Genomic DNA, 17,066 nt, shown 5'->3' with positions numbered 1-17,066 from the left:
CATTAACTGGTTTCTACTAATTTTAAAGATTTTTTTTACTGTTCCTGTCAAATAAAGAATTAATAGCACATAGATAGTAGCATTAATAATCAGTATTTATGACAGAATCCCTTCAGCAAAGCCACCATTTTATCTATATGAACAGAGATATCAAAATGTTATTTCCTATCACCATCCTGATAGGGGAACAAAATGAAGCCCCTGGACAGCAGTCATATTAAAATTTATCAGTAGTTAAAGAAAAGAGAATTAATCTCTTTAAGCAGAAACAAGCATATAATATCCTTGGCATGACTCCTCTGTATTCCTTGAAAAAACACTTAGGTGTTAAAAGTAAGTAAACCTATGCTTTATCTCATGATAGAAGCAAATCATCTAGATACACACAGTTCGCAAAACTTTGGCTTACATCAAGCTTCAGCAATACAAACAATTTGCAATTTTGACAAAAACCAGATAAACTGACAAACATCATTTCTTTAGAATTTAGTACCTCCACCCAAAATTAAAAGAGGTACCAACGAACTAGTGATATATGTTTTGGGGCCCTGAGGAAGGTGAGGAGGGTGTTAGATAGGCAGACTGGCAGAGTAAAGGCTTTACAATTCAACATAAAACTACGACAACTATAAAAAGCCTACATTTGCTTCATAAGAGTGTACTTCATTGGCATCCAGTGTAGTTAGACTAATTATATGACTTTGCAGCATATCTCATATTTTGTGATGGATATCTATTACACAGAGAAACATGGACTATCCATATCTAAAATATTTAAGTATATCTCAGTATATCTTATAAAGCTGTATGTATAAAACATGGAAGAGAAACCAACAGCAGTGAAGTGGGACCATACTGGCTTAGCAACACCGAGAAGACCAAACTAGAAGCTCTCCTTTGCTCTGGGAGCTTCAGAGCTTCCTGGCTGTTAGCACACTGTATGTCAGTTTAGATGAATAGATGAGATGTGTAGCACTGCCCTAAGAACCTCATCTACACATCTTTTAAACACCTCCAGGGATGGTGACTCCACCACTTCCCTGGGCAGCCTGTTCAATGTCTGACAACCCTTTTCGTGAAAAATTTTTTCCTAATATCCAATCTAAACCTCTCCTGGTGCAACTTGAGGCCACTTCCTCTCATCCTATCACTTGCTACTTGAGAGAAGAGACCAACACCCTCCACGCTACAATCTCCTTTCAGGTAGTTGTAGACAGCGATAAGGTCTCCCCTCAGTCTCCTTTTCTCCAGGCTAAACATCCCCAGTTCCCTCAGCTGCTCCTCATGTCACAAGACAGAAAGAAAAGTAACAACCAGGAAGGAAGCAGCTCATCCAAAATCATAACCTATTAAGACTTATACTCTTCTACAAAATCACCATCTATTAAATTGATAGTCCCATGATCATATTACCTACCTACAATGGATCAGAAACTCAATTTCAGATCAATGGCTACATAGAAGCTCCTCATGAAAGGATTTGACTATGCAGCTTTTCTTAAGAAGATAAATGACCACAGCTCAAACAGTTTTGTAACTACAATGGATCTCTGCTTTCCTATGATCATTTCTCTTAAAATATAATAGCTTTGATCAAGATATACAGAAACAGTATATTTAGGAGATCTAAGATACTCAATATTTGTTTATCTTAAAATATATCGTAATGTCTACAGAGAAACATAAAATGTAAATATGGTATATATGCAAGGAGGGCAAGAGGCTGAAATATTCTGATTTTTCTTTGTTCACTGTTCTATTAATACAGTGATAAAATAGAAAATTCAAGCTCTCTTTAAAAAAATTATCCCCAAAGTATATTTTACAAAATGTTCTGAGAGATTTTATTGACTTCAAGGATGATTAGAAAAAGCTTGTATGTTTAAATGCGACACGGTAATGTTATCAGAGTTGCCAAGTCTGCACACTCACGAGTTGAATAAAAATTGATTCAAATAAAAGTAATGTGACATTCATTTGAACAGGGAATACAATGACTCATTCAGCCATTTGGTTTCTCATTTGTGTTTTCAGTCACATAAGAGACTTTTTCCAGTCTGCTCCCTTCTTCTGAAACCAGCGCTGGTAGAATAGCTTTGGATTCTAAAAATCTTGCATATAAACAGATTATTTTACTACATTCTGCTCATCGTGTCATTCAGTTATCCAAATCAATACAAAAGGATGAGCAGATGTGGAGTATTTTCACGATTTAATCTACAGAACCTTTGGCATTTATTACTTAATGGAACATCTTTTGCCTCGTGAGTCATTCACCTCTAGAGGACTGCAGTGATCAGATCTCACAACTTACAAATACAGTTCTTGGACAATTCAGATAAAAGACGTATTTGTGCATATTCTCAACTTAGTTATCACCTTAAAAGAGATTTTAATTCAAAACTTGCTATGAAGAAAGCAGTATCACTTTATGCCATCAGGCTTTAGCAGGAAATAAAATAAAGATGAGCTACAAAATTCAGGAGCTTACCATAGAGTTTATAAAATTTAATCAAGTTGTGTAATGTGTAACACTAAAATAGCATGCAGTAAAGACCAAGGCATTCAGAAGTAAGCCACTGAACCTCGACTTTTGTTTTGTGGCCTTTAAGAAAGAAAATGTTAGTGAACATTTTTTTTCTTTTTCCTCTTATTATTATGAATCTAACCAACAAATTTTAATTAATGCTTAAATAAGGCCATAATGAAATTAAGTATTTTCAGGACATGCTAAGTCCTTTCAAAAATTTGAAAATACAAGAGACACAAAGAATCGTTCAACTTGAAACTTGCTCAAAACACTTATTATACAGAGCTATATGGTTATAACAGTTGCTTTCGTAAGACTTTTGCTATGTTGGCTGCTTACTAATTCGAAGCTAAGAAAGCATGTGACTTCTACCTTGTGTCATTAAAGACATAATGTAACTGGTTAGTTAAAAGAAAACTAGGCATATCTACCAGCTCCAAATAGTCTAAACGTGATCAAAACTAATTCACAGCACTGTTTATGAAAATAAAAAGATAATATTTTATCTGAACTTCAGAGAGGCAGAGAGAGAAATGTATGATAAATATATGTTGTTTTTCACATTCCACTGTACCCAGCCTATGTATTCAAATTTGAACTATCAAGATTACATTATCAAGACTGAGTATTTAGTTATTTATGACAGCCATTTCCCTTCAGATTTCTCCCAGGGAGCAGAGTGTATGTTATTCTCTAGAACTAAGAGTGTACTAGAGCCATCTGAGATAAACCAACCAGTAAGTTCTTGACGTACATGACAGCTGAGATCAAAACTGTTCCCTTCGGCAAGCAAAAAAGTATTAAAAAACAGTTAAACTAAGAAACAAAACAAAAATCTAACATAATACCCATCCAGACTTAACACTATTTCCTGTAGTTAACTACTTAGTCAAGGTGAATTTACTTTTATCATGGGTGAACAGGTAAAATTCAACTGCTGCATACAAGTATTATGTCTTGTGAAAATATAATATAGTAACTTTCTACTGAATATTAATTTCTAAGGCAAAAAAATACAAGCAAGATTTGAAGCAAATATTTTTTTCCATGTTTTCATATATTCTACAACAAAACAGATAAATATGCTTGTCATCACAGTGTTGGAGTGACCGATGGCTGAGCACAAAAATAATTTGCATCCCAAATGAGATATTGAAGTAATTCCAAAAATAAGAATTTTACTGAAAGAAATCACCAAACAGAATTCTGTCAACAAATAATTTGCAGACAAGAAGCTGAACAGGAAGGAGATTTGGTCCCATCATACAGCGCTGTTTGTCAGAACAGAGGATTTCTGAACTGCCAGATTTGCCTCCTACAAAACAGCCCAGTTTCACTGGAACTGGGAATATCTCAGTTCTTTTATGACTGAAAAAATAAACAAGACGACATTGCTGGCTGCAGGTGTTTAATTTGGCCAAATATTTGTGAGCCGTTTCCAACCGCAGCAACGGGTCATTCATGTAAGAAGACAAATCCAATCTAAATAGCTGTTTCTGCAATCAGATCTGGTTCTCACATTTTGCCCTGAAGAAATCAAGGTACTGTCCATGCTGAGGAATGCAGAAAAACAGACAAGCCAGAAAGGCCTGCATTTTCGTAACATTTTTGAGAAACATGGGTTTGACTAATATATTTCTAATATATTTTTTCTGTCTTTTTTTTTTCTTTAAACAAAACTAAAAACCAAACTGTATCTTGTTTCCAGAAAAAGTATAACATTTGAATTGTACTGCTGGTGATCACCATTAAACTTATCCAGTCTTGATGCTCTGCTATTCTCTGATTAGCAAACAAATAGATAAGAAGGATTCAGGTGTAAAACTCACAAAAAATATACACAAAACCCAACAGAGACTGAAGAACACTGAGTTTTTAAAAATCCTTCAATTACATTGATTCACTGCAGGGTGCAAGCCTCTTCTGAAATCACAGCATCAGTGGATCGTTTTACAGACAATGACATTTGGCATCAGAAACACCTGGTGCAGACGACAATCTCATAGGATTATACTTTTGTTATAGCAGTCCTTGCACTTTTGTTTCTTTTCTAGGAGAGGAGGCTTCAACATAAAAAGCCTCACACCTTTCTACACTCCACCCTCATTACACAATAGCCCTCAAAAATGCAAACACATATAATATTCAGTAATTACAACATTGTTTACCTCAGTACTCATTTGCAGCCTTAATTAAAGAAAGTCTTGTAATGAGGATAGAGTGTACTTTTGGATATTTTTCAAAGGCACCTTTTACTTACGTCAACAGGTACCAGAAGGCTCTTGCCAAGATGTTGGTTAAAAGAGAGACACCAGGCTTCAGTGTAACCATTCATGTTAGGAACGTACTTCTTTATTGTCTCATCATTCAGCCTCAGCCAAACACCATCATCATTATGGATCTATGGGAAACAAGCAACAAAAACGAGCCGTGCCCTCCTGTAACTGTTCCGTAGCGAGTAAGGATTAACAGTCTTCAAACAGACAATAGTAGCAAGGAAGTCATCATCTTCACTACACTGACAGAATTTAAGAAGAGGCAAAGAGGAATATCAACAAAATCAGAATTTCAAAGCAATGGGAGGCATATCTTTTTAGAGGGCAAAGTGCAAAGATAAATTTAAATCAGATCATGTGATAATAAGAGTAGCTTTGAGAGAAAAGAGGAAAGTAAGCCAAGCCTTCATAAATTCCCCACTTGTCATTTTTCCACTTCTGATATAACTTAGTAAATTGCAAAGATATTCCTTGTATATGAAGTTATATTTTAAGAAAAATACATGCATAGCAGTCTAACACACTAGTGATCTTTCAAAAGTGTAATGAAAATGACACCTACATCTGAATTTGTGTAGTGTTGAAATAGTAAGTCATGAACAGCTAAATCCTCAGAGGTATTATTGTGAGATGAATTCTAGGAATTTCATTTCCTCATTATCAGTCTCAAAAACTTTGTTACACAGGTTTTCAAGTAAGTAAATTAAAAGGAAATGACAGCTTGAAAAACTAAGTTAGTAAACATTTCGATTTTTGCTACTTAAAGTCTTATGTTCTTAAATTGTATATATCAACACCTAAATATAAAAAAAACATTATTTGCATGAATTAACTTTACATCTTAGCCCAATTTTCAACAGAAATGTCTAATTAATTACCTCGTCAATGAAAGTGATGGATCCATTGACTTTCACTATGCCTATTTGCTCACTTTGAAGGGAAGGGTGGCTACGGATACGAAGCCCTGCACTGTCCTTGGCCACAAATTTGCGAACCTAAGAGAAGCAAAGGAAGACAGTAAGGAAGAAAAAATTGGAACAGAGCTCTCAAAGAGTAAAAAGAAATAGATTTAACAGATTCTGAAATGCTAGTGACGAGATGGCAGTCTCAGAGTTACAGTTTGTTGCTAGTTTCCCATGGCTGCTGTGTATAATTCCACTTTTTTACTATAACCAATAAAATATTAAGGTTCAAAAAAGTGCATTGATTCAGTCTTGGAAACATCTGTTACACCACATGATATTCAGTAGAAACTTCTAATTCTTTTAACTGCAACCCCCCCCACACACCTCATTTTATACATTCCTGCAAGTTTCAGGGGTTTTGCCTTTTCAAAGTCAGTATTTACAGGAACTAATCAACTTGGGATTACCAGTTCTCATTTGCACTACCATGCCATTCTGTTTAGTCAGCTTTTTGCCCAAAATTTGGATATTTTCTTTAGCTAAAGAGTTTAAATATCCATTTAAAAAATAGATCTTTCTACTTCTTTATTTTTTCAACTAGCTATTTCAATAGTTTCTCCCTTTTTCACAGGAAGGTTAGATCAGATGCTCCTTGTTACTAGTTTAATTCACCACAGCCCCCAAGATCTCACAGTTTTTACTCACTATCATTTTTTTCACTGTTCAAACACATTATCAGGCACCTGTCCCATAGAGAACAAAATTAAGTCACCCATTTGGTTTCAGATTTTAAGAAGCGCATACATTCTATGCATGCGGTATAAAATACTTTTCTTGGAAGGTATTTTCAAACTCCACACATAACACTGAAAAAAGTACCAACTGAAGTATGGTCTTAACATAAAGCACAGAACGATATGGAAAAAATAAACTCAAGAAAAAGTAATGAAAGGTGACAGCAAAGTGCATGATTTTTTTTTTCCCTAAAGAAATTATTCATTTTAAGGAATGTTATTTATTTTAAGGCTACTAAAAAGTCAAACAACCAAAAAAAAATCACCATGGAACCATGTAAAGAATTTCAAATGCAACTTACTCCAAAATGTGCAAGGTTTTGCTTACTAGCAATCCTGTTACTCCTAGGATTTAGATTTTCCTCAACTGGCAAAACTAAAACTTCCAAGGTCCTTGTAAATATATAAGGCTGAATGACTGCTGACAGCACACCCAACATAGACAGGTCTATAAACAACTTGAATTGGATTAACAACTTGAATTTACAGGAGGAAAAGCTCACACTCAAGATGTGGATACACATAGGTCTGGAAAAAGCATTCTTCCCCTTTGCAGCAGCTAACTAGTTAACAGAAAACTTCAAGCTGTAACTATGAACTGTTTAGGGATCAGATCCACTGACAGGCAATATACTAAAAAACAGATGAAAGATTATCTTATGCTCATTTCTGACCATCACGAAAAGCTTAATTGTCTGAGTCTTCTTTCTGATACAGCTCCTCTTTGCTTGGAATATTTCTCAATGGCACAATGGTTCAGTAACTGTCCTGTAACACTCCCAGAGTCAGTTCTTCCATGGAGCATACGCAAACTGAACGCCGACCAGAAGCGACTAGTGCAGAAATGCACAGCAATTAATAATAATAAAAATAACAGAATGGTTGGAGTTGGAAGGGACCTCTGGAGATCATCTAGTGCAACCCACCTGCTAAAGCAGGTTCACCCAGAGCAGATCCCACAGGAATGTGTCCAGGTGGGTTTTGCATGTCTCCGGAGAAGGAGACTCCACAACCTCTCTGGGCAGCCTGTTCCAAGGCCCTGGCACCCTCTTAGTAAAGAAGTTTCTCCTCATGTTTAGATGGAACCTCCTGTGCTTCAGTCTGTGCCTGTTGTCCCTCATGCTGTTGTTGGGCACCACTGAAAAGAGTCTGGTCCCATCCTCCTGACACCCACCCTTAAGATATTTATAAGCATTGATAAGATCCCCTCTCAGCCTTCTCTTCTCCAGGCTGAACAGACCCAGCTCTCTCAGTCTCTCCTCATAAGAAAGATGCTCCAGATCCCCAGTCATCTTTGTAGCTCTCCACTGGACTCCCTTGAGTAGTTCCTTGTCCTTCTTAAACTGGAGAGTCTAGAACCAGGCACAGTACTCCAGATGTGGCATCACCAGCCTGTACATCTCCCTTACAGTGCACAGCGGTTCTCAAGAGCTTTGATACTGTGCCTTCTTATTTGGTGAATCTGAAAACAGGTACACCTCTCAGTAGAAAAAAGTGCGGCGTACAGGACAAAGCAACCTTAACAAGAGGGTTAACACATCAGAGGATGCAAAAAACCACCCTCTGTCCAGAGCTCTTGGGTACAGTGGGGTGTTTTTTTTTGCAATTGCTACTAGCTACTTGTTCAGTCACATGAGGAGAGTAGAAACAGTCAAAACATGTTAGTGACCAATCATTCTAGAACCAGTCTTGCCCCTTCTAATGCAGCTAAATTAGGATTGCTTTCTTCTAGTTGGTTCCAACTACCTTGAATTACATTATCTAGCTTGAAAGATAATGTTTCCCTCAATAGGATGTGGAATAGTATTTCCTGCACATTAATCAGTTTCACAGCCAATGAGGCTGAATACAGATCACTATCTATAATCTCCTTTATCAAACTGGATGGATGGGAAAATCAGATTTTCATCTGACTTCAAATAATAGAGAACAAAAAAATAATAAATAAATCAATATATAGCATCCAATACAAAAATCATAATACATTATGCATTTTCACCTTGTGATTCAAGTAAGGTTTGACTACAAAACTGAGATGTTCCACTGTCTCAATGAAAATACTTTGGTGTTTCTACTTGAGAACAGATCACCACTGAGAATGCACCGTTAGCATCCTTTGGCTATAACTATCTGAAATTCAGGGCGGCCGAAGAAGAGGAAGAAGTGCTTAGAGCTCAACTAACCCCTTTTTCTCAGCTAGACATGATTTGGTGTATTGGACTGTCGCTGACTGATACACATCTAATTGGCATTCTTGGATTCAGAAGCATTGAGCACAGTGCAATAATTACCTTTCTGTATTATTTATAATACTGCTGTTCATACACAAAGAATTACTCTAAACTGTCTTGTTATGGGATTTCTTACAGCACAGAAAAAAAGAAGCCTAAAAAAAATTATCTATCATGAAAGGTCTAGTTTATTTTTGCAATAGGCTCTACAGAAAAATGGCTCCTCTTTCACAGAGACTACAACTTGGAGCAAGAAGCAAGACATGCAAGCAGAACAACACAGGGAGATGATTAAATACCAGCTAATGCCTCAGAACACCAGTGGTCTAACTTTTGTCAATTATTTTTAGCTGTCATGAAGACTGTTACTTGACAAAATGTAGCAATTATGTATGAACCAGTCACCTCAATTCCCACTGTAATAACTGAAAAGAAAGACAGCACATTCATCCAGCAATTTATCTCAATTTAGATGGGATGCGTCTCTCACTTTGGTGACAGCAAACAAAACATATGATGATCAGCTTGCCAGAGATACCATTAAGTTCTGTGAGACTAATCTCATCTGGTAGGACCTGGGAGTTTTAACTAAGATAATGAAGTAACGAGGAAGTCCTTCCAAGAGAAGGGAGGAAGCCTACAAGTATTTTTTTGGGGGAAAAGAAAAAGGCAATGTGGGATAAAAGATTCGGTGGAAACTAAAGGTAATTTTATTTTTGTTATTTTGGGGTGTGGATGTAAGGGAAAAGTGTCTTGTTAGTGGAAGAAGCAGGCAATGGATGCATTTACAGACTGGGGAATTGTACAACGAAGTTACTATCTTGAGATTATTCAGAAAGCTGGAAAAAAAATAAATCAGGATGCACTGCATAGGTAATAAGTTAGAAAACACCTGATCCATTTTGTAACCATGTATTACTTAGCTTCCTTTGCAGTTGTAATGAGAGAGGGAAGCATAACACCTTTGTGTTATTTCAGGATTCCACATCTTCTAATATAGGTTTATTCCACAAAAAAAAGGTTGAGTGCCTTGTTTAATATCCCTTCCTGCTCATCTAAGGGAAACTGGAAGACGGTTCCCTCATCTGGGCATTTTCCTTACAGCACTGTGACACCATCTTTCAGCTTTCCTCTACGATTTGTGTCTACTTTAGTCCTTCAGGATAGGATGATAAGGTGAAATGGGGAAATCAAAAGCTTCAGAAAGGATTTTTAAAATTATTTTTAAAATAAAATCATGATATTCTAAGAAAGGAAGATATCACTAAAGAAATTAATTTTGGATTTTGTATTAACTGAACATCATTATCATAAAACAAATGAAATCTTTGTAAAGCCCTTTGTACAAATCATTTCATAGTACAGTATCAAAGAAAAAGAATTAATAAGAGTGCAGAATGTAGTCTGTGGCTTTCATAATGGTTGCACAATGTTTGTGTCACAAGCCAAGACTAAGGCAGCTCCTCTAAAGTGTCTATCAGTTTTATTAATGACAGAAAGAAAAAGGAATTAGTAACTTTCATTTTATCCAGTATATTCATTTCATTCAGCACCTTAGAGCAATTAGAAATTATCCCTAAGTCCCACACCACTACAACATGATAAAGTATGTATTAAGCAACAACAAAATCCCACCCAAATATAACTATTTCGTTGTTGGTGGTGGTGGTTTTTTTTTGTTTGTTTGGTTTTTTTAGTTCTGCAAACCTTGTTTGGCTGAGGTTCAGCTTTTGGTTTAATAAGTTGAGTTCCAGGAGGTATCATTCCCTTTGGAGGATCTTTTACTTTCACTTCCAGTCCAGCATCTATAAGCAAACAAAGACTAAGTTTTAAAAAAAACATATAAGGGGATATACCAGTCAAAAAGTAACTACAGTTTATCTCTGCAATAAACAACACTTGCAGTTGCTTCATGGTGCAAATTTCTACTTTCTCAACATTTGTATCTTCTTACACATTACAGTTAGACTTGATGATCTTAGAGGTCTTTTACAACCTAAATGATTCTACAATTCTGTATGTAGAACTTTTCAGACACATAATTTCATGTTGTTATCTGATCACACCATGTGTTTAGAGCACAATTATGTAATTTTGTATCCTAGTAGTGTCTGTAGGGGTACACTTCCAGGAATGGTGAATACAGAAGGGTTTAATGTTTGAAGGGTGCAAGTAAAAGCTCCCAGAGCGGAAATAGCCTATGCATGCTGTACTGTTGCAGATGCTAACTGCAAAATGTGAGAAATAGGTAAAAACCTTAAAAGTCAAATTACATAACTAGAACAAGCCTATATAATGCAAACAGGCAGCATCTTTCATTACCAAGACTATTATAAAAACAGAAGGTACTGGGAAATATCTCAACACAGTAACATTCTCTGTGAAGAAAGATACATGTAAAGAAACAATTCAAACTTAAGTAATAGATGGATATAACTTTGAGTAATAATCTTAAAAGAAATAGTCTCAAAATCAGTGTTAAAGCCAAACTAGAAGTTAATGGCCTCAGCAGATCTTTTCAGGTTTTTTGTTTCATTTTACAGGGTGACCCTTTGAAGAGCAACAACTTGAAAAGAAGCAGAGACCTAGCAATAAAACCATTGGTTTTGGTAACTTTCTTTTAAACAAGCGTGGAAATAACAGAAGGAATCTAGAAGTACCAAGAACATAAAAGGTTTGAATCAGAGAAGAAATGAAGTGCTATCAGTACTTAAGCAGTTAAAAGTTTAGAGAATTATGGGTCAAGCATGGGTACGTGAAAGCTTGAAAGGGGATAGTAAGATACTATGATTGAACCAGAACAGGAGTTACACTGAAGAAAAATGGCATAGATAAGTATAGAGTATACTCACATCTGTTTAATAACCAAGGTTAACAACTGTATTCTGGCATTTCTAAAAGTTAACCCTACATAATGAATGAGGATGGTAGAATCCATGTAAAAATATAACAGCAGTTGTATTTGAACTACAGTGTAAAGTTTATTTCCAGGGATGGCAGACTGGAAAAAAAATAAATTGAGTGAACTGCCACCTCCTATGAAGGAAAATGTTACTGTTTGAGGAACAAAGATAAACATTAATAACAAGCTTTTATAAATCTTCTGTAGGTAACACACAAAACTGAGCAACCCATTCCAATCCCACATGAATTATGTGTATTTTTATTTACAAAAGGTGCTGTTCAGTATTGGGAAAGAGGAACTGCTGGTGACCTCACTTCAACCCTCCTACAAGATCTGGGGTTAACAGCAGTGCCTTCAGAACCTCCACTACCATCTCCACCATACTGCCAGTAAGACTAACAAGAGGCTATTTGAGACAGAGACTGTTTTTCAGAGGGGGATCTTTCCACTCTGTGCTATATCATCTCCTAGGACCAGCAAGACAACTAAAAAATTTTCAACAAGGAAGAAACTCAAAGCTTTTTAAATTAGTCCAAATAATTGAAACATGGGGTAGAGTCTCACTTAAGACCACACTTTCTCAATTTTTCACAGAATCACAGAATGTTAGGGATTGGAAGGGACCTCAAAATATCATCTAGTGCAAACCCCCTGCCAGAGCAGGATCACCTAGATGATGTTACACAGGAAGGTGTCCAGGCAGGTTTTGAATGTCTCCAGAGAAGGAGACTCCACAGAAGACATTATTTACTTCTGCACAGTCAGGAACAACTTCCCCTTTTCCTATGTTCTTCAGTGTGGTTTTTATTTTGTGTGTGTGTGTGTTGCTTTCCACACACTCTCCCCGCCTGCCCTTCTCCTTTAACTATATATCTCTCTCTTAGCTGAAACAACAGATTTTTCTTCCAACATTGAGAATAGATAACCAGATAACTCTATTAATCTGGGAGTCTGACCACATTAAATACATTATTTGCCACCTATTTCTCTATTCCCATGAGAGAATAGCTGTTGTCTTTTTTTCTTTTGAGAAAGAAGAGGGAATTAGACAGAAGACTTCTGAACTAAAACTTGGGTAACATGATTTACTATTAACTTTAATAATAAATCTTATGAGCACCAGGACATATTTATCAGTATACTAAGTGGATATACTATAGATTTCTGCTTAATTTAGTGAAAATTAATTACCTATTTCAATGCCATCTATAGTAACATGAATGGTATAGAGACCAACAGCTCCAGGAGTCCAGTTTGCACAGTATGTACCATCATTATTGACTCTAATCAACATATTTTCACTGGGTCTAGGGATAAAGAAAACAATGAAAATCGTTAAACACTTATTGTCTTATTGAAAATAATCTGTAATACTTAGTTTGGAAACTTTTATTTTTTTTTCTGTCAGATCATCTAAATATCGTTTTTCCCTGTCCAGTGTACTGAACACATATTTATTATGAATTCATAACCCACAGTAATATATTTATTTATAGCAAATGATGAAAGAAGACGTTCAGAGGGAAGCTAATATAGATAAAGAATCACTATTAAAACAATTAAGAATGAAGAATTTTAAACAGAATCTCTAAACTTGAAAAAATAAATTATAATACATGATTCTTGTAGCATTTCTACCTTTAAGATTACCTGGCAGTCTAGGTTGTGAGTCTGGGTATCAGCAAAAGTGAAAGGAACATGGTAATTTCAGTCCCTGTTAATAGGTAACTTTTAATGTTTACCTTTTTGGTGTTGGTGAAGCAAAGCGCAGTTCTTCAAAAGAATAATTTTCATATGCCTATAAACAGATTAAATTCAACAAACAGAAAAATCAACAGTTATCAATTATACTATAGTCACAAATAAAAAAGCAGAGTATTTTCTCAAAGAACACACTAGTCTGACTTTACTTTCACCAGAGGCATTGATGAAGGAACCAGAAACCAATTCCAAGGCACAGAATGAGAAACACAGACACATACATGAAAAAGGTGTCTTCACTTTCTCTTTAATTTGCCATTATTTAGATAATAAAGATAGCTATTGCTAACAAAAATCTTTGTTCACAGTCAAATCACTGAATCTCTTCTAATTTAGCTTGTATAAAAAGCCTTTGAATACTGGTAGCTCATTGCAGACCATGTGAGGATAAGAAAGTAAATATGTTGCAGGTCAAAACACAGTTTTGGGTATCAGTCCCCCAAACATGTCATAATTAATTATCATTAAGTGAGCAGCTGGACTTTCTAATCATATTTGGATGTTTCTATCAAGTACTGATACAACATGCTTCACCATCAGTTACTCCAGAATATCTAATGCCTTGCAAGGTGTGCCACCATTAACAGTTGTGTGAGTAGAGCTGATATCTATTACTTGAAAAGAAGCAGCGGGTACCTGTGGACAATGGTTGTCAGAAATCTCATCTGGGTTCCAGCTTTGAGTAAATAATGTACTCCCTCCCCCCCACAAGTCACTGGTAAAATTACCAAGTAGCATCAAGCCAAGAAGTCAACTTCGCAGTACTCCCAAAAAATCCAAAAACAAACAAAAAAACCCCAACAACAAACAAGCCGATCACACCTTGATATACATTCCCTGGTTGTAAATATCTTTTCAGACATGTGATTTAACTTTTTTTTTTTTAAAAAAAACCCATCTGTTGTACACCATATTGATTTCATGGTTCTATCATTGATCCATTAAGACACCAGTTAGTAGCCAGCTTCATTATTTACACACAGCTACTATTCTCCAAAGAAAATAACCCTATACCCTCTAAAAGATGATAGTTTGATAATTTTTCCATCTAAAAGATACTAGTGTGCTGATTTTCTAGGTCCATAAATCCTTACTGATTATACTAAGTGTTGTCTCTGTCTAACTCGTGATTAAACACGTCTTACTAAGTTGTCCAACTGCTAGTTATAGACGTTACATCTCTTAACTGAATCAATATGCTACAGATATGTAAATTTGTTGCAGGTTCTAAAATATACTCAAATCAATACTAACTGTTCAGTGCTGGGAAAGTCTCTTAAGTTGATCCATTTTAAAATGGCTAATTTCAATAGATGATGCTTAATATTTATTCATTGATACACAAATAATTTTATGACCTTTTTACTATTCTGTGCTCTATTTTTTCCTATGTTCATCAGTTATAGTTTTTAATACAGATTCCCTGCAACACTCCAACACTATATGGATACATACAGCTGTTTTCATTTCTCCTCAGACTAGTTTGTTAAACAGTGTAATCAAAATCAAGACAACTTTTCTTTTTAAACTCTAATCCAGTTCATAACTGCTTTACAGTTCAGGTAATCGCTCCTTTTGATGTACCTAGTTTTCTGCTGAACTTGAATATAATCAATGTAATTTGTAAGTAACTCATTTTTAGCTTGTGACAATACTGAAATACACTTTTTTCCTTCTCCTTTGCACACTTTGAATGCTGAGTTTCACAGTTATATTGCTAAAATGATAGTAATTTACCTTCATCATTGTAATAGCAATATATCGAGCTTCTTTTACTATCATTGGCTCATAGGATGAATCAAGTTTGGGTGAAGGAAGTCCTCCAAAGGTCATATCACCGCTAGGGGAAGCAGCTGTTGCAGGACTCCCAGGTATCCGTTGCACTTTTTTTACTTGTTCTTGTTGCAAAGATGTTTTTTTCTGAGAAACAGGAATAGCTTTGACTTCTACCTGCAATAAGACATGGAATACAAAAGATGATTTAAGGAGAAAACACACACGAACATATTATTTTAGAACTGATAAGGTACAGTGACAAAGAGAGTATCACGATCAGAGAGTGGCTGGGGTTGGAAGGGACCTCTGAAGATCATCTAGTCCAACCCACCTGCTAAAGCAGGTTCACCCAGAGCAGATCCCACAGGAATGTGTCCAGGTGGGTTTTGAATGTCTCCAGAGAAGGAGACTCCACAACCTCTCTGGGCAGCCTGTTCCTGTGCTCTGGCACCCTCTTAGTAAAGAAGTTTCTCCTCATGTTTAGATGGAACCTCCTGTGCTTCAGTCTGTGCCTGTTGTCCCTCATCCTGTCAACGTGCACCACTGAAAAGAGTCTGGTCCCATCGTCTTGGCACCCATGCTTGAGATATTTATAAGCATTGATAAGATGCCCTCTCAGCCTTCTCATCTCCAGCTTGAACAGACCCAGCTCTCTCAGCCTTTCCTCCTAAGAGTACTGAATACAAATCCAGCTGTGTCAAAAACTCACATGTCCACGTTTAACACTTTGCAAAGCCACACACAGCATCTCTGAAAAATGTAAACATAGAGGACAGAAGCACTCAAGTGCCTCAGCACACAATCAAAACTGCCAGTGTCAGTTCTGAAAGTCCCAGAACAATCCCTGGGAAGCAGCCTGTAGTCCTGTACGACTGGCTAAGGTTTTCGACAACAAAAAATGCCACAAAGTAGAGAAGAGAGCCTTACAACTCAGTGCACAGGTTTCAGAGTAAGTCATCAGGGCCTGCTAGATCTGGATCAGCAGTGGCCAGGTTGGATCTTGGCTGGCTCTGCTACCCTGCTGTATCAGCACCGTGCAAGTCAGCTGTATTTAGTTTTGTGAGGAAGAACACACCATCTGGACAATAAGTTTACTCGCTATTCATCCTAAAACTGCCGTGAAGTGCATTGAATTGCTGCAGATTTCAAGTGCTGTTCTAATGTACTGTACGTAATATCAGCACACTGCACACCGATTGAGTCCAACAGAATGATTAAACTGAATTAAGATTTCTATTACTTTAATACATTCATGGCGAAAAACAAGAAATCCAGCAACAATTTTGATGTGTATATTTTGACATATCCTTTTCCTGATTGACAGAGAAAAAAAAATCACTATTTAAAAAGCTGTTACTTTTTTTGTCATATAATTAAGTTGGTAATTACACACTTAAATTTCACTCATGTTGTGTTTGTGATTGTTTCTTGTGTTACTGTTGTAGACTCACAGTCTGCATTTACAGCTCACTGTAAGATAACTCTCAATTATTACAATCTACACAAAGAATAGATTTGAGAGTTCCTACCACAAAAATTACGCCTTTGTATAAGGTACTTCACTTGCTTTTGGACTTAAATAAAAGTAAGTCTTGAAAATATCTGTACTACTCCAGAGTAAGTGGACTTACACAGACATAACTTATTAAAACAATGTCACAAAAATTTTGTGTTCAGTTTGTTTTGTTTGAGTGCTTTGCTACTTCAAACCAAGCAGCCAACTTTTATACTTACCCTTTAGATTTTAGTCTAAAGCTTTAAAGGGTTTTCTAATCCTACCTGAAGCTGTCAAAAGAAAGAAAAGAGACTACAGGAACCTCCAAATATTAGAAACAGAAAAGCGGGAAGTGCTGTTCTAAGCCAAAATAAAAGTGACTATAAAATGGTC

At 36.1% G+C, this 17,066-nt stretch overlaps 1 protein-coding gene across 9 annotated transcripts in view; it reads right to left on the bottom strand.

Moving 5' to 3' along the window:
- The window catches only part of MYCBP2 (MYC binding protein 2), a 198,953-nt gene that overhangs the window by 60,252 nt on the left and 121,635 nt on the right, over positions 1-17,066 (bottom strand). For 7 of the 9 annotated variants that reach the window (XM_080363498.1, XM_080363499.1, XM_080363500.1 and 4 more), the window contains 6 exons: positions 15,140-15,352; positions 13,384-13,439; positions 12,833-12,948; positions 10,444-10,541; positions 5,685-5,801; positions 4,791-4,931 (listed from right to left, as the gene is read on the bottom strand). In XM_080363498.1, the coding sequence (XP_080219624.1) occupies positions 4,791-4,931; positions 5,685-5,801; positions 10,444-10,541; positions 12,833-12,948; positions 13,384-13,439; positions 15,140-15,352 (741 nt within the window). The remainder of the gene's footprint in view (positions 1-4,790; positions 4,932-5,684; positions 5,802-10,443; positions 10,542-12,832; positions 12,949-13,383; positions 13,440-15,139; positions 15,353-17,066) is intronic. The other 2 variants (XM_080363502.1, XM_080363505.1) reach the window with 2 other exon arrangements.

This window comes from Nesoenas mayeri (assembly GCF_963082525.1).
Source record: "Nesoenas mayeri genome assembly, chromosome: 1".
Taxonomy (NCBI): domain Eukaryota; kingdom Metazoa; phylum Chordata; class Aves; order Columbiformes; family Columbidae; genus Nesoenas; species Nesoenas mayeri.
Note: the sequence above shows the minus strand (reverse complement) of the source record. Positions and strands in the feature narration are given on the sequence as shown.